General features: G+C 40.8%; 1 protein-coding gene across 2 annotated transcripts in view; it reads left to right on the top strand.

Annotated features, from left to right (window-relative positions):
* Positions 1-4,012: 4,012 nt before the first annotated feature.
* MCF2L2 (MCF.2 cell line derived transforming sequence-like 2) overlaps positions 4,013-27,237 on the top strand; it is a 274,167-nt gene continuing 250,942 nt past the window's right edge. Inside the window, exon 1 of one of the 2 annotated variants that reach the window (XM_075268595.1) lies at positions 4,013-4,242. In XM_075268595.1, coding sequence (XP_075124696.1) covers positions 4,164-4,242 — 79 coding nt within the window. In that variant the 5' untranslated portion in view covers positions 4,013-4,163. The remainder of the gene's footprint in view (positions 4,243-27,237) is intronic. The other variant, XM_075268594.1, reaches the window with a different exon arrangement.

The following is a 27,237-nucleotide window of genomic DNA, read 5'->3' on the forward strand; positions in this document are numbered from 1 at the left end:
GTAAGTAAGAGAGTTTTTTATGTTTGTATCCCCCCTTGGGTCTCCGATTATTATACTCTGGTACTCTGGGGTCTGAAAAGACCCCAGAGTATAATAATTGTTCATGGGTGTCCACTATAGTGACATAATACTGTGTGCAGGGGCCCCTATAGGGACATAATGCTGTGTGCAGGGGCCACTATAGGGGATAATACTGTGTGCAGGGGCCACTATAGGGACATAATACTGTGTGCAGGGGCCACTATAGGGACATAATGCTGTGTGCAGGGGCCACTATAGGGACATAATGCTGTGTGCAGGGGCCACTATAGGGACATAATACTGTGTACTGAGGCCACTATGGGGCATAATACTGTGTTCAGGGGCCACTATGGGACATAATACTGTGTGCAGGGGCCACTATGGGGACATAATACTGTGTGCAGGGGCCAATATGGGGGCCAATATAGTGTGTGCAGAAATGCGCGGGGGGGTGGCGGCGGTGGTGGTAGGGGTCAGTTGGTCGAGGTCTTCAGCGTCGGTCGGGGGGGGGGGGCATGTCAAAAGTTCGCCACGGGGCCCCGCCATTCCTAGTTACGCCACTGTCAGCAACTATAGCTTGTTATAGACAGGCTTTTCATTTTTACCCCACCATTGAGCTTAATGGTATGACAGAAGCCAACAGAAGGCTTTATGTTTATCTATTTGCATCCATCAAAAAGTGATATTTCAAAAAGCAGTCAGCGAGCTTGTCAAAATTGTGAACACTATTGAATTTACACTGTGCCTTTTTTTCAAGAAAATGCATGGAAAAACACATACATTTTTACATCTGTTCTGTAAGCACTAGGTATACGAACCCTTAAATACTGTAGATAGGCAGGTAGATCAATACAGTAAATATTGTCCAAATTTGTATGTACTTTACTCATTTTATTTTATTTCTTATAAATTAGCGCATTTACAATATTTCACTTTCTTCATGACGTCCAGATATGTTGAGCAGATTTCACAGCATTCCACCTGCTGATAAACAATTGATCTGATGTTATAAGAGCCTGTGTTGCCAGCAGATAATGCTTAGGGGGTTTGCAGTTTTTCACTTGATTTGTTTACCATCTGGGGCCGGTCCTGATGTAGGAAGGCGCCATTATAACACAGTCATCCAGTGAGGCAGAAGGATGGACAGGCCCCAAGGGTGCAGAGTCTGGTCTCTGTGTAACCATAAGCAGCTGCTGCTCACCCTCCTCCGCACACCCTTTCTCTACAAGAGGGAAGAAGAAAGACATTGGCTGTCAAACTATGCCATATAAAATATTATAACTAGAATAATATCACAGCCATATTATACATTTTGGAAAATGAAATACACAATAGAGCCAGAAGTGTAAGAAATAAGTGGTGTTGTGCTAAACAAACCTCACACTGAGGCACTATCTTATCTGCTATCTGTAATCCATTTATCACATAAATGAGACATTTCCTGAGAGTCCAGTGTCATAGAACGGATCTGCCCTGTTTCTTTATTCTCCAGCATAGTGGGAATACACAGAACCTGACACCAGGTTATACTTGGCATTGACTACACAGAAAATCAGTAACACTTTGTGCGAACAGGAGGCCAGTGACCTTTTTCCAATAAATGACAACGTCATTTACGTAGGTAAGACAATAAGGGACTCTTACTTATGATGTTCATGCTGAACTAGTATATTTGTATTGATCACCCTCTTCCCTTCTGTCCAATGTGTTAGGCTATATTTATTCAAAGGTCAAATAGGATTGGCATTCTTCTAAAGGCTATCAGATGGCTGTTTATATGTCCAGATTTACTATTGTGGTTACAGCTAGACACTGGTATAAACGTGGTGCATCTCTGGAAAAATATGGCACATCTAGTTTGGGCTAGAATTTTTCGAGTTACTAGACGGGTGTGTTTATTCTCAAAAAGGGGGAGTGGCTTAAATGCACCAAAATATTACATAATTATGTCGTAAAATTATGGCTCAAAGTAAGCCAACAAAAAGTGGTATAAACTTAAGACTAGACAGTCTAAAGCAGTGGTTCTTAACCAGGGTTCGATTGAACCCTAGGCCATATGCAAGGTTCATTTTGTGTACCATTAAAAATCATATACCTATGTCTTGAATTTGGAAAAAAATCATATTTGATTTATCACTAAAGAAGGGTTCGATGAATGTGCATATGAAACTGGTGAGTTCGGTACCTCAAACAAGGTTAAGAACCACTGGTCTAAAGGTACGTCAGATCTATTATCGAGCATCAGCCACTGTGATGAATCTGAGTAAGTTTACGCTGTTGAACTATTAGTAAATATGGGCCATTGAGTTCTCTGTGTCTATTCACATCTGATTTTTTTTTAAATAGAATATGTCCTATCTTTGTCTATTTTCACAGATTTTCACAGGTTAGATAGATAGACTTAATAGATAGGTATATAGATAGATATTAAAGTAGATCCTACTATTAGAAATGTGAAAGTTTGATTGTTTGTTAGTTAATCACGCAAAAACGTCTGAATGGATTTGAATGAAATTTGGCATATAGATAGTTTGTAACCTCGATTAACACATAGGCTACTTTTTATCCCAGTAAATGACATGGCTTCATAACTGTTATGAATTTATGTTCACATACTATATTACACTGCTCTTGCAGCAGCTTATCTCAGGTTCTGATAAAGTCAGGTCTGTTATCTCTGTGTGTAAACACTCAGCTAACCCTCAGCCCATTGTGTACATGCATTTTCATATTATCTGACACACTGGATGAGAAAACACCTTTGATCCAAATTGGCAGTTTGCCAATTTTAAACATGCCTGGAAAAAGAAAATCTAATTTGTCACAAAATTCTAAAACAACAAGAGTTATAAAGGTAGTCAGAAGTCAACAGAGTTCTCCTCAAGCGGAGCTGAAGGGGATCATCGACGCCAACAACACGCTCATTATATGGCATCCCAGCGAGTTGCTGAGATGCCGGAACAATCACAGGCACAGAGCGAGGAACAAGTTCACCGGCAGGCCAGCTTGAGAGCTGCCGAAATGCCAGAGCAGGCGAATCATCGCCAACAACACGCTCATTATATGGCATACCAGCAAGCTGCTGAGACGCTGGAACAATCACGGGCATAGCATGGGGAATGAGTTCAGCGGCAGGCCAGCTTGAGATCTGCCAAAACACCGGAGCAGGCGAATCATGAACGCCAACAACACGCTCATTATATGGTGGCCCAGCGAACTGCTGAGATGCCGGAACAGTCACAGACACAGCATGAGGAACAAGTTCAGCGGCAGAACAGCTTAAGAGCTGTAGAAATGCCAGAGCAGGCAAACCATCGACGGCAGCAATTTGCTGAATATAGGCGGATCATCGTCGCCAACAACACGCAGATGAAGTCGTGGGCAGCGGCTAGTAGAATATAAATAAATGATAGATAACGATATCTGTAAAGAGCTGCAAAATATGATGGTGCTATGAAATATGTTGGCGGTATAGAATATAATGGCACTATATAAATAAGCAAAATAAAGATGTGTAGACAGATAAATAGATAACTATTACACAAAGACATAAATATATATACATAAATATTAGAGAGAGATGTAGATAAAGACAGAGCAATAGAAAAGGATGAATGGTAGATTATAAAGATAAGCAGATATTGATAGAGTAAAGCTAGCCAGGCAGGTATTATCAGAGAACTGTAGGTAGGTAGGTAGGTAGTAAGTGTATCGGATACACAGGCTATCACGTAGTACGAGGTGACCTTGTCAGGACCCTGCTGTGTGGATCACGTCACTGCTGGATGTGGAGGAGGACTCCATAGCAGCCAGTCCTCAGGCTCCATCTATCCGGGCTTTCCTTCCCCATAGCCCTTGGAGGCAGGTGCAGAGCCCGCAGCCATGTCCTGCCTCATAGACAGGCTTGCTGGAGTGCGGCAGTAATTCCCGGACACCTCGCTCCCCATTGTGTGTGTCCCCGGAGCGGGCTCCTGACTGCTGGCAGCAGCGTGCGTTGCCTAGTGACAGGTGGCTGTCAGCCTGCTGAGCTGGGAGTGGCACTGGCTGGCTTTGTACGCTGCACACACCGGCACATTGCAGGCAGGCAGGCAGGCAGGCAGGCGGCGGCGGCGGCGGCGAGGAGCAGCAGCTCTCACTGGGAAATGCTTTATTGGCTGAAGGAAGAAGAGATGTCACATCAGGAGCTAACACAGAGGCTTTCCTCAGTCATCACCCATGTCGGTAAGAGCCATGGACTCGGGTTACATCATGTCTGACAGGCAGAGGATAGGGGCAGAGAACACAAGCCCCCATCTTATTACATCCACATAGGCTACTATGGGCGCTGCAGCATGGAATGATGGGTCAGGGGTGTTGTACCCTCTCCATTGTGTGATATATGTGTGATATATGTGCTGCGGGTATAGTGCTCCTGTGTATGTCATTCCTGACATCCAGTCCAGACAGGATACATTGTACAGGGCTGCTGAGGGGAGCTCATACACTTGTATGTAACATGTGCTTGTAGCAATATTATATTTGGTGAAAATATATTCATATAGTATTTGTATGAATCTGTCCATTTATCTATCCATCATATATCTATCCATCTATGTTTCTATCTATCATCTACACATCTGTCTATCCATCATTTATCTATTTATCTATCTGTCTATCTATTTATGTGAATATCTATGTATTGTCCATCTATATATCTATAATCTTTTATCCCATATTTGTCTATTTATCTGTCCATTTATTTATCCATCATTTATCTCATATCTATATATCTAACTACCTAAATATCTATCATTCATCTATATATCTATAATTTTTTATTCCATATCTATCTATTTATCTGTACATTTATCTATCCCTCATTTATCTTTTCCTAAGAAGGAAAAAATTATGTTAGCTAGAAATAGGTGGATTGAGATAGATTACCTGCATATTTATAACTCTATCTATCTAGCTATCTATCTACTATCTATCCATCCATAAATTATCTCATATATATAATATTTATCATCTGTATAATCTTTTATCCCATATCTATCTATCTATCTAGCTATCTAGCTCATATCTATTTATCTATCTATGTTTTATCTCATATATATAATATCTATCATCCATATATCTATAATCTTTTATCATCTATCTATCTATCTATCTATCTATCTATCTATCTATCTATCTATCTATCTCTCTATCTCATATATATGTATCTATCTATATCTCATCTATCCACCAGTTATCTCACATTTCTCTATCCATCTATCCATCTATCCATCCATCCATCCATCCATCCATCCACCCAAAATTTATGTATTCTCTATTTGTCTATTATCTATCTGTCTTTCACTGTTTTTCTTACTATGGGAGATGAATTAAGCTTATATACTATCATATAGTATTATATAGTGCTGTTAGTTTTATCATATGCATTGTACCATTAAATTAAAGAAAACACCTGTAACTATACAATAAGTGCATGAGTCATGAGTTATGTTGTCATACCTGCAGCAGTTTCATAATTCCATTCTAGGGCAGCTGGATGACAATCAGTATGGTAGGCATTACAGCTCCAACGTGGGTTATTACCCAGATTTTTCAGACTTTGGAACAACAAATCTTTATGGTTACACAATGATATACAGTATATTTCACCTCTATTAAAAAAAAATAATCAGGGTACTGTTCACATGTTCAGAATTTCAAAGATTCAGTTGCAGAAACACACACTTTTTCTTTTTGTAGATTGTGAGCCCCATTTAGGGATCACAATGTACATTTTTTTCCCCTATCAGTATGTCTTTTTGTAGAATGGGAGGAAATCCACACAAACACGGGGAGAACATACAAACTCCTTGCAGATGTTATTCCTGGCGGGGGATTCAAACTCCAGGACTCAAGCACTGCAAGGCTACAGTGCTAACCACTGAGCCACCGTGTTGCCCCAGACGCACACCTTTTCTGTCATGGATCTGCCAGTGGTCTGAGAAGACCCCAGAGTACAATTTTTACTGAAATGAATATGGGGGAGGGCAACTTCAAGAATATTCGTGGTAACAAATGTGAGGTTCGCCAGTCTCTACTAATGAAGCAGATAGAGTCATTATACTGTGTTGGGGCCACTATGGAGCATTATACTGTTTGGGGGCCTCTATGGAGCATAATACTGGGTGGGGGCCACTGTGTAGCATTATACTGTGGGGTCTGCTCTGGAGTATTATACTGTGTGGAAACACTGTGAGGGGCACTGTGGAGCATTATACTGTGTGGGGCCACTCTGGAGCATCACATTGTGGGGGCTGCTCTGGAGTATTAGAGGACACTGTGGAGCATCACATTGTGGGGGCTGCTCTGGAGTGTGAGGCCACCGTGGAGCATCATACTATGTGGGGAGCACCAGGAAACATTATATATACTGTATAGGGGCCGCAGCACAGGAAACTGTAAGGCCTCGTTCACATCTGCGTTGGTAATCCATTTGGGGGAGTCTGCATGGGGATTCCCCCGAACGGACTACCGAACACATTTGCAAGCTGTGTGCAGTGAAAGCACACGGGCCCCATAGACTATAATGGAGTCTGTGTGCTTGCCACCAGATCTCTGCAGGGAACATGCGGACAGGAAAGTAGTTTACAATCTACTTTTATGTCCGCATGACTCATGCAGAGATCTCACGGCCAGCACACGGACCCCATCATAGTCTATGGGGCCCATGTGCTTTCACTGCACACAGCTTGCGAATGCGTTTGGTAGTCCATTCGGAAAGGGGGCTCCATGCGGACTCCCCGAACGGATTACCAAATGCAGATGTGAACCAAGGGTAAGATACATCAGGGAGGCACACACATTTTGTCATTATGGGTCCCCAAAGTTTCTGATGGCAAAATAGAATAAAATGAAGATTACAGCAGAATAAGAGGTAGAATACAGGTAGTGACATTTATTTTGTCAAATGCAACTAAGTACAGTGAAGGGGGGGGGGATCTATGGCAAAATTCTTATCCAAAAATGGGTCCCACCTTCAGAAAGTTTGGGAACCACTGCTTTAGAAGAACATTTTCTCCTCTCTTTTCATTGATTTCAGACCAAGAAAAATTTCTTTAACATACTTGCTATTAATGTTTCTCTCTTGTCCTCACCGAATCTTGTCCAGTGCCTTCTTGTTCCATGTATTATCTCCCAGTGACATTATGTTCACAACCTTAAGACAATGTAATCACATGACATTAGTTCACATTATATATGGACATAACATCATTGATGTCTAGTGAATACACAAGACTGGTGGATACTGATAGCAGAGGACAGGAGAAGAATTTCAATGGTGAGTAATTTACTTTTGGTTTATTGCCTACTAGTTTCAAGCCCCAATATCCCAGAAAATCCCTTTGGTCACTTCAGCAGCCCGCTGCATCTTTATTTTCAATATTAGGTTAGGATGTCTTGTCATGTGACTGTAGCGGACGGTGCTAGCACTGCTGTACAGCTGTATGTTCTGATTGGCTTCTGCATTAGGGCTAGTTCACACGTAGGTATTTGGTCCGGATTTTGACACGGAATCCGCATCAAAATCCAGGTCAAATAAACGCCTCCCATTGAATTCAGTGAGAGCCGGTCATTACCGCCATATCTTGATGTGGATCCTGCGGCGGAAACCACCGCGGCATTCGCATCAAGACAGTCCCTCTGGACTAGCCGATGCAGGCACATTTTGGTCTGGATTCTGATGCGGCTTCCTGCGTCAAAATCCAGACCAAATAACTACGTGTGAACTAGCCCTTACAGATCCCACCATTGCAAACAGAGGACGGTACAGCAGGATATTGAAGTTGAAATAAGGAAATATATGTATAACTATCCTGCACTTTTGCGGGCACAATTCACCAACACTGGGAAAACCCTTTTAAATTTTGATAAGAAGATATTCTAATAGTGATTACAGCCATGGGTATAAGTAAGTCTTAATGGGGTTTTATTTGGTTAAAGTGGTAAATAACAAGTGGTCAAAGTCAAACAGTAGGTTAATTAAACAGTCAGAATAGGGACTTGTTCACATGACCCAGGAAAATGGCCATGTGAGAGCAGTGGCTCTATCAGGGCTGCTTTAAAAACAATGGGGAAAACTGGTGTACATGGGAAATATGCACCACTTATCTCTTTCTGTTCTCCGCTTGCCACTTTATACCAAAGTGAGCAAGGCAAAGACCAGGAACGACTCAGCCCGTCCAATTTACTATAACTCACACCAGATCTCTACATGAGATCTATGGTAGTTACTCATTGGCTTTTCAATTCTGGAGCATGGGAGTGCGAATTAATTTTTAAGAGTCCTAAGCCGCTTTATAATTCATGTACAGTTAGTGCCAGTGGGTGAATGGATTAAGACTGATATAGGAAATGTCTCCCCCCCCCCCCCCCCACATTGAGTACGGATTCGTCTATTCACATATCAATTTTATGACTGACTGTTTTACAGGTCTGTCGAAAAAAAAAAAACCTGACATGTTTTACCCTTTTGTCTGTTTTGACAGCTACTTGACCCTCATTGAAGCGAATTAATCCTTGTGTTTTTTAACGGCCACCAAAACAGGAACAATGAATTGGCTAAAAAAAAAAAGTCCAATGAAATTCATTGGTCCATTAAAAACATGCAAAACGGTCATTGAAACAATTCTAATGGTTACTAAGCAATTGCTTTATTATGCTTCTATCTATCCATATACAAGACTCGGATTTATAGTTGTTATGTGCCAGCAACTACTGTAGTACTTTGTTATTGTTAAGTTCATATCTGCACTTGGTATCTGCCCATGGTGAATCTGTAGAAAAAAAAAACAATGGATTTGTCACAAAAATGGTCACAAACGATTACACAGCACATACATAGTCCATCTTTTTTTCCCCTTCTTCATTTTGCGCATGCGCAGAGAAGAATGAAGAGGTAAAAATATTTTGCTGACCGGACTGTCGGTCCACAAACGTGACTGTGTAATTCATAGTCATATGTATGGGCTCATAGAAATTAATGGGTCAGTGTGCTATCTGATAAAAATCCCGGATAGCACACAGACCTTTCACACGGTCATCTGCAAGGGGCTTTAGATGGATCACAGAAATTGATTCCATGCAGAGACAACAACACTGATGTGAACCCAGCCTAACTTATTTGCCGCAATACAAGGAATAACATATGCTACCTGTCTTCCTGCAGGCGCTCTAGAGCATTTTCCCGGGTGTTAAATTAGAAATAATTTTTCTTTTTGCTGACCTTGACTGTGCCAGATATTATTTTTCACAGCAAGCATAAATGGATGGGGTGGGTCTAGACTGTGCACAGTGTATCACATCTTCTCATAAGCATGCTTGTTGCCTAAAGCTGTCAAATCCAGTGCAGTGTAGAGAAATAAGGCTGAACTCTGACTGGTTGCTGAGTAAATTCAGGACACTTTGTTTAAGGCTAAGGGTTCGTTCACATCTGCTTTTGTATTCTGTCCGGGGAGACCCCCCAAACAGAATACAGATGCAATTGCAAGCACGCTGCCTGCACGAATCAGTGTGCGGCAAGCACACAGACCCCATTCCCATTATAGTCTATGGGGTCCGTGTGCTTTTACAGCACAGCGCTTGCAATTGCGTTTGTATTCCATTCAGGGGGGTCTCCATGCGGACTCTCCCCGAACGGAATACAAAAGCAGATATGAACAGGGCATAAGGCCCCACTGTGGAGAGACACAATGAGACAAATATATTGAGAATGGCATATTCTCTGCCAGTCTTAAGAATTACTCAACAGTTGTAGGGAATCAGAAATTTATAAAGAGGTTGCAGCCTCTTCATAAATCTGTCAGATGTTCCAGCCCCAGGAAGAAACTGGTCTAGATTTCCCGTCTAACTCATGACAGAACACTGGCATGAGTTATAATAAATCCATCCGCCCATGCCCGATCCTCAGAACGCTCGAAGCGTGGATTGGGTCTTGAGGCGCACATTTGGCATAAGACAGGGACTTACTCTGAATGTGCGCCTGGCATAGAGCAAATGATGAATTTTCCCCCACTGTTATTGGCCCTTTCTGAAACACAGTGGAAATAAACAGCGTATTTTACATTTCCAGCAGAGAGATTTTATTTAATCTAATACCTACATCGCAGGGGAAAATGATGCAGAAAACACAGCCAGTTCATTTTACCCATGAAAACACTGCATTTTCCTCATAGACTTGGAGGGAGGAAAAATGCAAAACATTCAGAAAAGCAGTGAAAAACACAAGCAATGTTTATGCTATTTTTTTCTGAAGAGTTTTTTTTTTTTTTTTTTTTAGCTGTGATTTACTACGTGTCTTTAGCCTAAGGCAATTTTGATCCATGTGGTCAAAACAAATTATTACACAGACATGAGTATAGTTGTTTTTTTTTTTATAAAATCAGATCATTTTTATTGAGATTTTACAACCATTACAAAGTATAAATACTCATTAAGGTTAAAGCCCCACATTGTGGAAAAGCAGCTTATTTTGTTGCAGATTTTGCTGCGTTTTTTTGAGCCAAAGCCAAGAATAGCTACAAAAGGAATGGAAAAGATATAAGAAGTTATTAAACTGCTACCCTCTGCTCAATTGACTCCTGCCTTTGGCTCATAAAACTGCAGCAAAATCTGCAACAAAAAAGCAGAGAAAATGCAGCGTTTTCTGTCGCGGAAAAAAATGTGCTTGTACATGCGTTTTTCATCGCATTTTTCAATTTTGTGCTTCGGAAATTCATATGAGTTTTCTGTTGCGTTCTTCATTGCGTTTTTGCTCGAGTTTCTCATGTGCAATAAAGGTAGTTGAAAGGCTATGTTGAAAATCCGAAGGAATCATAGTCCTCTGCTATTTAGGCCGGGGCCCCACAGACTGGAAACGTCGGTGTCTTTCCCATAGATATAATTGTAACAGAAAGTCCACTGAGGAAAACTCTGTGAACTTTCGGTTCAAAGCGCTGCGGGAAGAGCCACAATGCGTTCACACCGAGGTTGTTCCCGCAAGTGCTTTAGTTTTATAAAAACAGATACATTGTACACGTACTGTACAATGTATAATACAATACTTAAAGGGGCTCTATCAGCAAAACTATGCTGTATGAGCCCCACATTATGCGTGAAGGATATTCAGGCATCGCTAATGTTATTTTAAACACACACACACACACACACACACACACACACCACGTTTTAAAATGAAACCATAAAAACATATATGTAAATTATAATTATCGTCCGACGTCATCTTCTGGCACGCCTCCCTCTTCTTTCTTCTTTCGGTGATACCCTCCGGTCCTGGCTCTTCCCCGGCTTCATCGTCCTCTTCCTCCAGTGGGATTGGTTCAAATCTGGCGCGTGCGCAGTATCGCTTGCCTCAAGGACGCGAGCATACTGCCATTGAGAAAAATGGCACCAGAGCGTGCGCAGTAGCTCCGGAGGGAGCGCTACTGAGCACGCACCAGATTTGAACCAATCCCGCCGGAAGAAGAGGACGATGAAGCCAGGGAAGAGCCGGGACCGGAGGGCATTGCCGAAAGAACAAGAAAGAAGAGGAAGGCGTGCCAGAAGATGGCGTTGGACCGTGCATCACCGCCCAGCGTGCACGATAAGTATAATTTACATACATGTTTTTATGGTTTTATTTGAAAACGGGGGTGTGTGTGTGTGTGTTAATATAACGTTGGCGGTGCCTGAATAGCCTTTTTAAAGGCTATTCACGCATATGTGGGGCTCATACAGCATAATTTTGCTGATAGAGCCCCTTTAAAGTATCATCTGCATTGTCTTTGCTCCAAGAAAGTGTAAACATACTAAAATTCGTAAACATCTCTGTGTGAAGACAAACAAAAATATATCAGTATAGGATGTAACAGTAGGTACTTATAAATGATGGCTGGTTTCCTCAAGGGATGTGTACATCACACGTGTACATTATTTTGTTATTTATGTACTGCGATCTACAGTATAAACAGTATACATAAACATACACAGACTGGATTCACACTAGCGTTGGCTCTGTATATGCGGATTCCTTTCCCCTCCCCCCTTAATGCAAGCTTTGCTTTACTCTCTGCATTTTACACCCTTTTCAGGCAGAAAATGAGCGGAAACCACGTGGAGTGGTTCCGTTATAGTCTGTGGTGTCTCTGGGTTTCTGCGGGTAACTGCTTTTTTAAGTGGATTACGTTTCTGTTTGGGGGGGTCTGCTTGGGGGAAACCCGCGCGCAGATGTGAACCTAGCCATGCTAACAATGTAACATCATTTTTATGCTAACAGGACAACTATGGCAAAACAGATACAGGAGGTTGTAGATGAAATAGCAGCGTAACCTGTCAGGTGGAGGCAGTAGTGGAACATAAATTGAAAGGAGACTTTAGGCCAGGTCATAATCTTGTCAGAAGAGATTAGCTTTTACATTGTGTATGTAGTCTTGTGGAGAAGGGGATTATATGAATTCAAGCACAGAAGAGTCAGGAAAGAAATTCTTTATATTATTCCGGTCATACACATGATACAACTTTTTGCGAAAAGTACTTTTAAGCCATACTAGTCACTGATAGGACCGCCTTCTTGACTCAATTACTGTTTCTAATCATAGAAAAAGCAAAGCTATAGATCAGTCTGCTCAGCTACCCCTGTTCTATAATACTGATTATACTGCTTTTTCTTGGAGACACATTACCGTAAAGTTTAGCCACTGACATAAGACACATTAAATTTTAACTTGCCAGTAGATGCAAGACTGAGTGAAAGTGTTAGGTAAATTGTTGGTTATCAGTCATTTCAAGAAAATAATGTGGCCAGTTTATGGCCAACAATGGGGAACCGATTGAAATCTGTCATTTTTTAACATTTATCTCATGTCTATGGCCAGCTTCATTCAGGCTGTGGAAACAAAGCATTTTTGGCTGCTCAGAAAACGTAGTGGAAAAAAAAAACGGTTCATTTTAGGGTAAGGCCCCACATTGCGATAAAGCTGCTTCCCCTATATTTAATAGGGGAAGAAAGAAACACAGAGAAATATACAGCAAAATCTCCTTGGAAAACACAGCAGAACAAAAAAACCCGACCTTTTTGCTGTTTTTTTTTTTTTTTTGCACAGCAGACTTTAGCTGCGTTTTTCTACATGGGGCTTTAGAGAGGTTATCAGAGAGTATTAGGAGGCGTTCACACTACCGTTGGTAACTGTCAGCAGTGTCCGTAGCTATTGTCCGTTACAAGATTTTAGCAAAAGACACTAGCTGAACCGTCAGAAATACATTAACATTTCTATTCATTTCAATGGCATTTTATCTTGTGTCCGTTTGTGTTTGTTTACACCCAATCTGTCAGAAGTCCGTTTTTTTCCAACAGACAAAAATCCTACATGCAGGACTTTGTGTCCGGCCGAAAAAAATGGTTTCCCTGCATTCAAGTGAATGAGTTTTAAAGCAGACTGCAGGGTTTCCATCCCTTGTCCAGTTTCTCGGGCTGAGGATGGAAACCTGGCGGAATGGCACAGGGCGGACACCGAGTGCAAGTGTGAACGCCCCCTTAGTGCCAGTTAAGATCTGCTATGATAAGTGTCCTTTTTTTTTTTTTTTTTTTTTTTTTTTTTTAACAGACACCTTCATAACAGAATTCAACAGTAGTGTGAACTCTGCCTTAGGGAGTAGATTGTCATAGACAAAATAGTGGTTTCTTACATAAAAGTAGTTGTTGTGGTGTCATGGTGACTGTGAGTGGCACTTTCCCTGTGGTCTCTTCACTAACAGACATTTAGCTATCTGTAGTTAGTGTGACATCCCTATGTGATTTGTCAACACAATCCATTCTTTTCTGATAAAAATGGAAAGGATCTTGTGATACTGGATAGATATATTATCTCTACTTATCTCAGCAATTCTAAAGGTTGCACAGCCCAAAACCCATTATGGATGATTACTTGGATGTCTACATGTACCACAATGCAGTAAGACCCTGGCACTGAATACACTTATCTGCTCACCTAAATTATCATAGTACTGTATTCCTCACATTACTAGAAATAGCATTACAGATAGAAGGCAATGTCTGTAAGCTAGCAGTGGAAACAGTATTTCCAGAATTGTCCAGAACGCACTGCTGTGCAATGTAATGAATGTTACTGACTAGGAAGCTTTGTAATACTGAGCTCCAATCCAGTGGATTTAGTTCATTTATATGCCTGGAACCCATTATGTTACAGAGACACTAGTAACTGCACTTTCCAACACAGCTCATCTATTAGTCATCTCCTACTACTGCTTATAGTCTGTACAGTGCGATGTAACATCTATGAAAAGACTGAACACTGAATTCAGATGGATTGTGGAAAGATTTCCTCCCTTCTATTCCTTTATTTTACCTTTGTTATACCATATGGCCTGCTAATGACAGACAATCCACTTCCAACTATATATATCTGATGGGAAAATTACAAAGTGATCTGCTTTTGGTGCTCTGTTCCAGAGATTTAAAGTTTATATACAATATCTGTTATACGCAGATTCCCCCATTCCCTCCTCCCCACATATATAATAGTAAGGCAGGGGTCACGATCAGATTACAGAAGTCATATGAAAAGAAGTGATCTGTCTCGTCCTATGGTAAATTCAAATGTAAATATTGTAACCCAGTTATTAGTATATGTTCACATTAGTTTTGTTAGGAGCCTGTATCTTCTATTGCAGGGGTAGGGAACCTTTGGCTCTCCAGCTGCTGTGAAACTACAACTCCCAGCATGCTCCATTCACTTCCATGGGAGTTCCCAGAACAGCAGAGCCAGTATGCATGCTGGGAGTTGTAGTTTTGCAACAGCTGGAGAGCCGTACGTTCCCTACCCCTGTTCTATTGTTTCAGAATTGCTGACAAAACTAGCTATTTTTCTAGTATAATGAGTGACGCTAGGTTCACACTAGTGCCGTAGTCCTATTAAAGGACCTGAATGTCAGAGAGCTGGACCGCTAAAACAGCAATTACACATGGAAACCGACAAGATCCATTAACTATAATGGGGTTCACCGTCTATCCAACATGTGTCCGTCATTTTTAAGTGAAAACAGTGGAGAAAAGAGTCTTCCGTGCAGGAGTTTTCTCTCTGCTGTTTTTTTTTGTTGGAGACTTCATTGCAGATGTGAACCCAGCCTGACACTATGAAGGAACCCAACTTATCTCATTATAGTTAATTGGATTTGTTGGGTGCCGTTGTTGTCCATCATATGATGGCTTTGTCCCCAGGCTGAATTCTGTTTTACTATCATAGAACAAAAAATTAAAATGTTCAGTGTAGATGTATGTACAGCCTAAATGAGGACTTGTTTGGCACATACAACATGCCAAATGACATATATCATTTGATTTGTTTCGTTGAAGAATTTGTCAATTTTTTTTTTTCTATCCATCCACAAAAGATAATGTTCCTTGTAGGCTATATGTAAATGATTTGTTTTTCACTTGTTGAGCAAGAGCTACTCTGCATAAAACTTATTGGTGGCCTTATCTTTTAAAAGGGTCAATCAATTAAGAAAAAAAAATGTTCAGGGCAGAGTGGTAGTCAAATGCGGTATGCCTTAAATCTTCTTAAAATTGATATTCTTGGCATTTAGAACTATATCCACATCATATGCATTAAATGCCTGTTAGAAGTGGGTCCCATCTCTAGGACATATGGAGAACAGAACACCCCAATGAAAGGAGAGAGTGGCACATACATGGGTCTCTCCGTTCATTTGTGCAGGACTTCCAAAAATAGTCTCTACTATTTTTGAAAGTCCTATACAAGTGAATAGAAAAACCTATCATTTGGGACTCTCTCTCCTTTCATTACAGCTCCAAACAGGGTTTCGTTCTCCAAATAGATTCAGTTCCCATAGATGGATATAGTCATAAATGCCTTTAACAACCTGAATGTTTGAAGTTTGATATCTTGTAACAATGACATTTATTAACTCCATGTTAGAGAATCTCTCGTGGCAGTCTGCCTATCACAAAGCATCATGTCGTACTAAACAATGTAAGTTACAATGCGGGGAAAGCAGTTTGCCCGCAGCAATCAGTCAGATGGCAAGAGTGATTCTCTAACCTTCAATAGCAAACAAACAGGTGAAATGTGGATTGAGGGAATGCTAGAGGGAATGTTGTGGCTCTTATGTTCACTATATATATATATATATATATATATATATATATATATATATATATATATGTATATATATATATATAATTTTTTTTTAATTACCAATTGTCTTTTTTGAATTGAGAAAACATTTACTACCGCAGATGTACACAAAATTAGAGGGGCCCCATATAAAGATTGAAATTGGTTCTTACCCCACCTTTCTTAGGGTAAGTTTACACTATCAATATTTAATTTCTGTTGTTCTAGTTTGTCACAATCTGTTTTCAAAAGGCATTGATAAAAATAAGCATCCTGCTTTACCTTGCCACAGATCCCGAAGCTGATTCAGCTGCAAGGTCCATGGCTTGAGATTTGATCTCATCCTAACCAGTGGCGGATAATCGCAATGGAATGGTAATGCTCTGTATTCTGCCGCGAAGTGCGGAAAATGAAGAGCAATCCAAAACGCAGTGTGACTATACCTTTTCTCTCAGGGCATAACAATAAACAAAATAACAATAAAGAAATAAACATCTCTACTGGTCATGCTATAAACTTACTGTTAGCTGCAGCATGTGCTACTCTTCCTCCTCTCCCCTCTTTAGACTTCTGCAGACTAAAGCCTCTCTTCACTAGAGACAGATTTGAGCATTAATCCTCAAATAAGATATACTATAGCATGTATTATTTTCACTTGTACAATTGATTTATGGACAATTACTTTTTAATGTTAGAGGTTTGACGTGTATCTAATCTTTACAGTACCACCACAGGTGAAAGGAGATATCTGTCCATGTAATTTATTGTAGCAATCAGCTGTTTTTTCATATCATATATGGCTATTTCCTAATTATAGTATATTATTTAATTGCACACAATGGGTTACGTTACATACTATATCGGTAGCACAATAAGCCATTATAATCCATTGTTTTCATTATGGTAATGATTTCATATGTGCTGTAGTTAGCAACTGGAGCATATACATGTGGTGCACAAATCTAAACTACTCAATGGGGTGTGCTTATGTGTATCTGCAGAGCCATAAAATTGGAATATTTAGGCATATATAGATGGCTGCATATGCCTTGTTTTTCCACATGATTACATTTTTTTATTTATTTTATGCTGACCTCACTTATGTTAGTGTATGAGAAATGGGATCTGTCACTTTAATTTTGTTGCAGATTGTCACTAAAATATATCATTAGTGGGCATAGTCTGCTTTTCTGTGCATGGCAGTGCCACACATAATCAGTTGTCATGGTTACAGTATAGCTATTGCAAAATATGGAGCTGTTTAGCAGGGAGCTGAGGCTTTTCTGCACAATGTACTTCTGATATGACATATAATTAAGTAAGAACTTTGAATATCACCAGGGTTTATATGAATGCATTTTATGTGCTTTTCTATAGAGAAAATGACTGCTTTAATGTGGAATATTCTTTATAAAGCATTAATAGCCAACTTCTACATAGCTGCAGTTAGAGTGGGCAACATTTATCATTAATACCGTTCACATAAGTACCAATGCCAACTCCCTCCAAAACCATTTAAATACCACAGTGACCAAAGCATCTAAAAGGTTATATGCCGAGGATTGCACTTTTCTGATCCTAGGCTTTAGAAGCAGATGCCCAACTGTCCACAGCCGTGCCCCTGCTTCACATAGTACCAGTGACCTCATAGCATTCCAACGTAGTTGACGTAGAAAGGCAATTGCTTCGAAATAATGCCCATTAGTGACCAATGTAGTAAGTCCATGCGTTAGTCACTAACAAATTAAAGGACATCTTTCTGGTCCAAAGCAATATAGAGCTGTTTAGATGCCTTTAATATAAGCAGGAACATATCTCTGTGGCTGCAAACAAATGCAACAATGCAGAGAAAATCATCTTTTTATGGATATACAAATCGAGCTGCAGGGGAATTGGGGGCTGGGCCTGATTTGCCTACAGAATGCCATGACAGAGAGAGGCTGACAATGAGGTGGCATTGGATGGGGATTGCAAAGGAGAACTAAAGCACATGAAACTGTCTGTAGGCAAATCTGACAAGTCCGGCCCACCCACAGTGCACTTAAGACTGATTTGCATATTCATTAAACATAATTATCTGTGAATTGCTTCAAAGACCTCCTACTCTGCTCTGCTCTCATCCGCTACTCACACAACCGTCGCCAAGATTTCTCCTGTGCATCTCCCATACTCTGGAACTCCTTACCAAGACACATAAAACTGACCCTCACAATCACAGGCTTCAAGAAGGCCCTGAAGACTCACCTATTCAGGAAGGCCTACAACCCCCAATAACACTACTGTCACCACACCACCATCTAAACAGTCTCCCCCTCACCTTCTGTCTCTGTCCCTGTTCGCTCAAAGACTGTAAGCTCTTGCGGGCAGGGCCCTCTATCCCACTGCGCCAGTCGGTCATTGTTAGTACTATATCTGTGTCTATATTTTGTGTACCAAATGTAAAGCACCGTGGAATTAATGGTGCTATATAAATAGACAATAATAATAATAATAATAATTAGTTTGTGACCACAGGCTCCCTTTAATGCTACTCCTATTGCAATATTAGTAATACTACAATGTACCTATGTGTCTTGTAATGCTACTTAGAAAAGTTGTCAAATTGACCAGAAAATTAGCTTCATTGAAACTGTAAACTTGTTAGGAGCTGTAGTACATACAAGACGCATTGCATGTGCTTGGCGTAATTACTTGCATTCCCTAGCATAAAGAGCTTTATTTTTCAGCATTATGGCTGACATGATAATTGGATTCTTGTTGCTGTCAACAATGTTTTCCGAAAAGCACAAAAATAGACTGACAAAGAAACTGAAATGTGGTAAATGGAAATGGAAGTGGCCCTATTTTAGTACATTATACACTACATACAATTTCATCAAGAAAGGATATAGCTCATCTCAGACATCCTCTAGGAGTTCAGTATATATATATATACACTTAGAGACAGAATGATAAAATACTGTAGCATATATAGAATATAGTTTATACAGAGTTTAAAAGATATTTTACAAATATGCAGATTATTATTAGTAATTTATTTTTATAGCACCAATGATTTAGTGGTGCTTTACATTTTATGAAGAGACCAAGTGTAACAGTAAGATAGAAAACTCTGCCCAGAAAGGCTTACAATCTATGAGGAAAGGGGTATCGAGACAGATGGCATAAAAAGGGCAAGATTTGGATTATTCCACTTCCTGAAATATACTTCAGGAAGGAGCATAGTTCAACAAAAGTTTTTGTTCTATAATAATCGAGTTGGCCATGAGCATGGTATCAATCTAACAATGCTTATCTTATTCACATGACAGGATTCCTCGGCCATTGTTTTAATGACCAGCATACAGTCCCATCTATTCACACAACTATTGTTTTATAGTTTCACAGGTATTTGTTGAATTACAACAGCAATTAAATATTACAGAGAACATCAAAACAATCATAATATAAATGCAAAGAAGTACAAATAAAAACTGCTATATTGATGAAATTGGCTTATACTGTACATAAATAAAGGGAAAGAGGTAAAAAGGTATAAAAACCAACATGGAGGGAGGTAAGGGGGGCAGGATATAGTGCTTAAAGTGCAAAGGGACAAGAAGTAGGTGAGAGGGAGAACCTGTCAGGTATAGGGAGCATAAGAAGCTCACTCAATCCTTGTGTCTAATCATAGTTGAAGACAGTATGTCAGACCCGGGATGTTAATTCTATTGATTCAAAGACCGGGCGGGCTCCAGATAGTGGTATTGATTTTTTTCATGAAGCATTATTGTGTCAATATGCCGAATAACATCAGTCAAAGAGAGAAAGAGGATTTTTCCAGTTGGAGGTGATGTGTATTTGTGCAGGAGGATATATTGGAACAATTTAAATTGAGCATATTTGAAGCTTGCCGGTTTAAGATTAAAGTGGTGGGCCACTTTCAGACCAATATTGACAAGCAAATGTACTATAAAAAGATATACAATTTTCCAATATACTTTCTGTATCAATTCCTCCCAGTTTCCTAGATCTCTGCTTGCTGTCATTCATTCTGTTACTTTTAGAGGATAAAACTCTGACCATGGTCATGTGATTTACGGTCTATGGTCATGTGATGAGCACACCGCTTGGTGCTAAGCCAGTCCTGGACAGCTTGTCCTGGACTGACTTAGGTAAGCAAAAATGCCACCCTCCCTGGGGCCCTGGCATAGCACCGCCTGAAGTGGTCGCCTCATGGGAGGTGCGGCACTGCATGAGGCATAAGTGCTGTGATTGCTGTAAATGCTGTGGAAAAAAACACAGTGTTTTACAGTTCCTGCAAAGGATTCTAGCAAATCCTATCCACACATTGTGGAAAAATATGCACAGTGGACATGCTGCGATTTCGAAAAACGTTATGGTTTTGGAAATTGTAGCATGTTAACTATACCTACAAAAATCCTAGCAGTTTCCCTATAGGTATAAGGAAAGTCCACAGAGCAAACATCTGCAGACATCCTGTAAAAAGCACTGCAGGAAAAACCATGATGTGTTACCGCCTTGGTTTTTCCTGAAATGCTTTTTTTCTGCAGCACACTACATGGGGTCTTAGCCTTAATAAAGCCAAAGTGCCACTTTAATTAAATTAATTACTCCCTTATATCATGCCGCTTATATATATATATATATATATATTCTCCCCCATTGTATTCCCAATGCCCCTTAATAATACTGTATTCCCAATGCCCCCTTATATAAATGACCCCCGTTATGTTCACAATGCCCTCTTATATAACACCCCCCCCCCCCCCCCGTCAACCTAAGGCACCTAATGAATCTTCCCTTATAATTCCCCCTTCTAACATCCCCTTATACTATTAAAAAACCCACAACTGTGACAAAAAAAATATACTCACCTACCTGCGATCCTGATAAATAGAGCATCCGCTGCCTCCTCTTCTTGACCCGTGCTTACAGGGTCCACATATAGAACATCAGTGTCTTGGTACAAGGAGGGCGCAATGCTATGACGCTATTGTGCCACTGGCCTATTCCCCCCTCGTAGCTACGCCTCTGGTAGTGATGCTAAGTAAGCATTGGGCTAGGTGACTGCTTTCTTTTTCCCATATAATATACCCATACCACTGAATTGTACCACATTGCACTGCACATTACTCAGCAGCTAAATGCACTTTGAAGAGCTGACAGAGACACCATTAACCAAACATTACAGTGAAGAGAATAGTGGTAGATGGGCTAGTCTACCAAGAGGTAGTCTGAAACCTAGGCAAGAAGGCATTAATGACCTGAATCTAGAAAAAGGAGCTATTTAGATAAAACAATGTATTGGGTAAAATACTACCTAGCTTAAAGGGGTATTGTGTTTAAGAGTATAGTACGTTCTTGTATTCATGGTTGTATCGATTGGCAACCGATTAAGTCAATAAGACTGTTACCACAGATGATTACAGACATTTCTTAAAGAGGACCTTTCACCATTTTGCCCACAGGCAGTTCTATATACTGCCGGAAAGCTGACAGTGCGCTGAGTTCAGCACACTGTCGGCTTTCCCGATCTGGGCCCGGTGTGAAGAGCTTACGGTCCGGTACCGTAGCGCTTCTATGGTCAGAAGGGCGTTTCTGACAGTTAGCCAGAGATGTCCTTCTTCACTGCACAGCCAATCGCGCTGTGCTGTGAGAGCCGGAAGGAACGCCCCCTCCATCTGCTCGCAGTACTCGTCCATAGACGAGCATTATCAGGGAGGGAGGGGGGCGTTCCTCCCGGCTCTCACAGCACTGCGTGATTGGCTGTGCTGTGAAGAAGGACGTCTCTGGCTAAGTGTCAGAAACGCCCTTCTGACCATAGAAGAGCTACGGTACCGGACCGTAAGCTCTTCACACCGGGCTCACATCGGGAAAGCCGACAGTGTGCTGAACTCAGCGCACTGTCAGCTTTCCAGCAGTATATAGAACTGCCTGTGGGCAAAATGGTGAAAGGTTCTCTTTAAAACTCTGCAAAATTTTTAGTTATTTATATTTACGAAAATGTTTATTGTCTACAAATATAAATATGGTTATATTCATGAGAATACCCCTTTAAGGTACAAGCTTAAATATAATCTGGGATATGGGAATACCTCTTTTACATCCTCAGCAATAGCAAATATATAAGAGAGACTTAAGACGTTAATTATTACTGAAAAATGTCCTTGACTGTGTCCTAAACCTCTATAGATTAGCAGCTGCATACTGAAATTAAGTGTAAACTTTTGTAAAAAGACCAGATTTTTTCACCCACCTCCTGTATTCATCCACGTGATCCACATCAAAGTGCAATGCCATTTCCCTCAGTGGTAATCCCCCTGTGATGCTGAGATAAAGCGGCTGAGGATTTGCCTTGATCCAAACTATTTATACAGCAGTGAGCACCTGCTCTGTGTGTCTGGTTTCTCAATTGTACAGTCACTTACAGGTCACACAAAGAAATTATGTAGATTAAATCATGTCATAGAAATCCAGTGATAAACAAAGATGAATCTCCCACTGACCTCCAGGCAAATGACTTTTAGTTTTTAAAGGCGCATTCCCATGTTATGCACAGATACATCCAGGTTCCAAAATTGATACCACCAGTTATTGGAAGAACTCCTGTTCTTTGACTTTGTGTGCTGTATGCTCCATACACTGCAATGGAAAGGTGGTGGCCATTATTATTGTTCCTCTACATTGAATCCTGTTAGAATGGAGCAAATAGCCAAGTGCTTCAAGTTTCAGCTGCATATATGGCAGTGTTTAACCCCTTCCTGACATCCACCATACTATTATGACAGATGCCGGGTCTTTACTGATGGAGAATACTCTGCTGCCCACCATAGCTCCTGGGTCTCTGCTGCTCCCCAGGGCCCTTTACTGGTGACCAGCCTCAATAGTCTATGTAGTGAATCTGCCATAGACTGCATAGTTTTATTGCAGTCTATGGGATGTGCTGTCAAAGGGTTGAAGGTTCAAGCCCCCTAGGAGGTGCTAATAATATAGTTAAAAATATAAAGTTTTTAAAAATCTAAAAACAGTAAAAATTTTAATCACCCCACTTGCCCTAGATTTGAAATAAAAACAAACAAACACAATATACATCCCCACATCTGAAAACGTATGGCGAAGGCCATTGCGGAGAGAAAAATCAAAAGCGCCAAAACGCAATTTTATTGCTGTTTTGCATCTTATAAAGATTTGAATAAAAAGCGATTAAAACATCAAATGTTCCCCAATATGGTATAACTAAAAACTGCATCTGGCTGCGCAAAAAAAATGCCTTATGCATCCCCATACATGGAATTATAAAAAAGTTGCGGTTTTCAGAATATGACGACTCCAAGAATTTATTTTTGTAAATAGTGAATGCCGTAAAAACAAAGCCCATAAGAAAGCCGCACAAACACAGTTTTTTTTCCAATGCCATCCCATTTAGAATTTTTTTCCAGCTTCCCAGTATACTGTACGGTTTATTAAATAGTACCACTACAATGGTATCATTTGTCCCACAAACATGAAACCCTCATATGTGTCTGTGACTAGAAAAATAACAAAGTTATGAGGTTTGGAAGTTGAGAAATCAAAAACGAAAATCAACTTGAAAAATGCCTACAGTGGGAATATATATATATATATATATATATATATATATATATATATATATATATATATATATATATGCAAAGTTTATTATATATATTTATTTATCTCTCTATCTTATAAAAGTGAATTTCTGTCTGTCTGTCTGTTCTTTATGAACGACCAATTTGGCACACAGATACTTCAGGTGTCCGGGAAGGTTTAAGATGAGAACCCAACTCACTCGGACGTACTGTCCTGAAGATACAGCTTTCCCAAGACCCTGACCCCCCCCCCCATTAGCTAAAACAAACCTGCAAGTCTTTCACTCATATTCCAACTGCAATACACACAGTCACTTCACATGTACAATCCAATACTGCTAACCAAGCTGAGATACACGCATCAGAGGACTAGATACACAGGTCAGCACACAATATCATATGTCAGAGGATTAGATACGCACGTCTGCACACAGTTCCACAAGCTGAAGGATTAGATACACGCATCTGCACACAGTTCCACATGCCAGAGGATTAGATACACGCGTCTTCACGCAGTTCCACATGCCAGAGGATTAGATACACATGTCTGCACAAAGTACCATGCGCCAAAAGATTAGATACACCCGCCTGCACCCAGTTCCACATGCCAGAGGATTAGATACATGCGTCTACACAAAATACCACACACTGGAGGATTAGATACACAGGTCAGCACACAGTATCACATGCCAAAGGATTAGATAGACGCGTCTGCCCACAGTTCCACATGCCAAAGCATTAGATACACGTGTCTGCACACAGTTCTACATACCAGAGGATTATATACACGCGTCTGCACAAAGGACCACAAGCCAGTGGATTAGATACACAAGTCAGCAAATAGTCTCACACACCAGAGGATTAGATACGCGCATCTTCACACAGTACCACACGCCGGCCGGAGGATTAGATACGCACATCTGCACACAATACCACACGCCGGAGGATTGCATACACACCACTGCACACAATACCACATGCAGGAGTTTTAGATACGCACATCTGCACACAGTTCCACACGCCACAGGATTAAATATGCGCTACTGCACACAATACCACACGCCGGAGGATTGGATACGCACCAATGCACACAGTTACACACGCCGCAGGATTAGATACACGCATCTACACACAATTCCACATGCCGGAGGATTAGATCCGCGAGTCTACACACAGTTCCACATGCCAGAGGATTAGATACGCACCTCAACACATTGTAGCACATGCCAGAGGATTAGATACGCGCATCTTCACACAGTTTTACATGCCGGAGGATTAGATACGTACGTCTATAAACAGTTATACATGCCGCAGGATTAGATATGCACATCTTTACACAATACCACATGCTGCAGGATTTGATACACATGTCTGCACATAGTTCCACATGCCGCAGGATTAGATACGTCCGTCTGTGCACAGTTCCACATGCTGGAGGATTAGATATGCACATCTTTACACAATACTACACAATGGAGGATTAGCTACGTGCCACTGTAAACAGTACCACACGGTGGAGGATTAGATACGCACTACTGCACCCAATACAACACGGGGAGGATTAGATATACGTGTCTGCACACAGTACCACATGCCAGATGATTAGATACGCATGTCAGCACACAGCACCACACGCCGGAGGTTTAGATACGTATGTCTATACACAGTTACACATGCCGCAGGATTAGATACGCCCGTCTGTGCACAGTTCCACATGCTGGAGGATTAGATATGCACATCTTTACACAATACTACACAATGGAGGATTAGCTACGCGCCACTGTAAACAGTACCACACGGTGGAGGATTAGATACGCACTACTGCACCCAATACAACACGGGTAGGATTAGATATACGTGTCTGCACACAGTACCACATGCCAGATGATTAGATACGCATGTCAGCACACAACACCACACGCCGGAGGTTTAGATACGTATGTCTATACACAGTTACACATGCCGCAGGATTAGATACGCATGTCTGTGCACACTTCCACACACCGGAGGATTAGATACGTACGTCTTTACACAATACCACACCATGGAAGATTAGATATGCGCCACTGCACACAATACCACACGCCAAAGGATTAGATACACACTATTGCGCACAAAACCACACAGGGAAGGTTAGATACACGCTTCTGCACACAGTACCACACGCCAAAGGATTAGATACATGTGTGTGCAGACAGTACAACTCACTGGAGGATTAGATACGCTCGTATGCACACAATACCTCATGCTGGAGGATTAGATACACAAGTCAGCACACAGTACCACACGCCGGAGGATTAAATACGCATGTCTGCACACAGTACCATAAGCCGGAGGATTAGATACGCGCGTCTTCACACAATTCAACACGCCAGAGGATTAGATATGCACCACTGCACACAATACCACATGCCGGAAGATTAGATACACAGCTCTGCACAGAGTACCACATATTAGAGTTTTACTCCAGGTTTCCATAGCAACCCAGCCATTTTTCTTCACTGCTTTATGTCAGCATTAAAGGGGCAGGGCGCTGTGGATGACACTGTTACTCAAGGTCACATACACACAGCTTTACTCCAGGTCTCCATAACAACCGATCGCAGGTTTTTTACTGATATCCAAAATTAGATGCTTATGGACACACACAAACAATATGCAAAATACACCAGTGCAAAACTGGACAATTCTTAAGGGGCCACTACACAAACAAAAAATGAAATATATCCGTGCGAAGCCAGGTCCTCCTGCTAGTTTTTATTAAAAGTGGAATGTATAACAAAGCTGTTCTTCCATCATACCTTTGCTTCTTACCACTCCTTCCAGGTGGGAGAACAGGGCTCCCATTCTTCTGAATGATTCTGGTGCATTAGGTAATATACAGGTACATATTTTAGACAATGGAGTTAAGGAAAGGTTTTAAAGACTAGTATTGTATAAACTGGAATTTTGGAAGTCTGGTTTCCCCTTGTTATTTAGATTGGGCAATCCGATTTTTTTTTTTTTATCCCTCCAGCCTGGTATAGAAATGTGTGAGAGAAACTAATGTCAGATCTGATCCCATAGTTTCATATAATAATAATTCTAGCATCAGTTGTAATGCTGGATGTCTCCGGGTACCTACTAATATACAGTATATGAATCCTCGCTTATGGTTTCTTAATTTAGAAAAGCAGAAGTAAATCAGGTCATTTACCAAGCCACTGCAATGGTAAAAATAATTTTATTTCCTCAATACAGTGACTCATTTAGGATGAAGCCCCACGTTACAGTCCTTGCAAAGTGAATCCCATCCACACATTGCAGAAATATTACTCACAGCAGAAATGCTGCAATTTCCAAAACCCTTGTGTTTCTGGAAATCACAGCATGTCAATTATACCTATACGGAAACACTGGTGGTTTCTGTATAGGTATAATTGAAACAGAAAGTC

This window comes from Leptodactylus fuscus, chromosome 3, assembly GCF_031893055.1.
Source record: "Leptodactylus fuscus isolate aLepFus1 chromosome 3, aLepFus1.hap2, whole genome shotgun sequence".
In the NCBI taxonomy this organism is placed as follows: Eukaryota; Metazoa; Chordata; class Amphibia; order Anura; family Leptodactylidae; genus Leptodactylus; species Leptodactylus fuscus.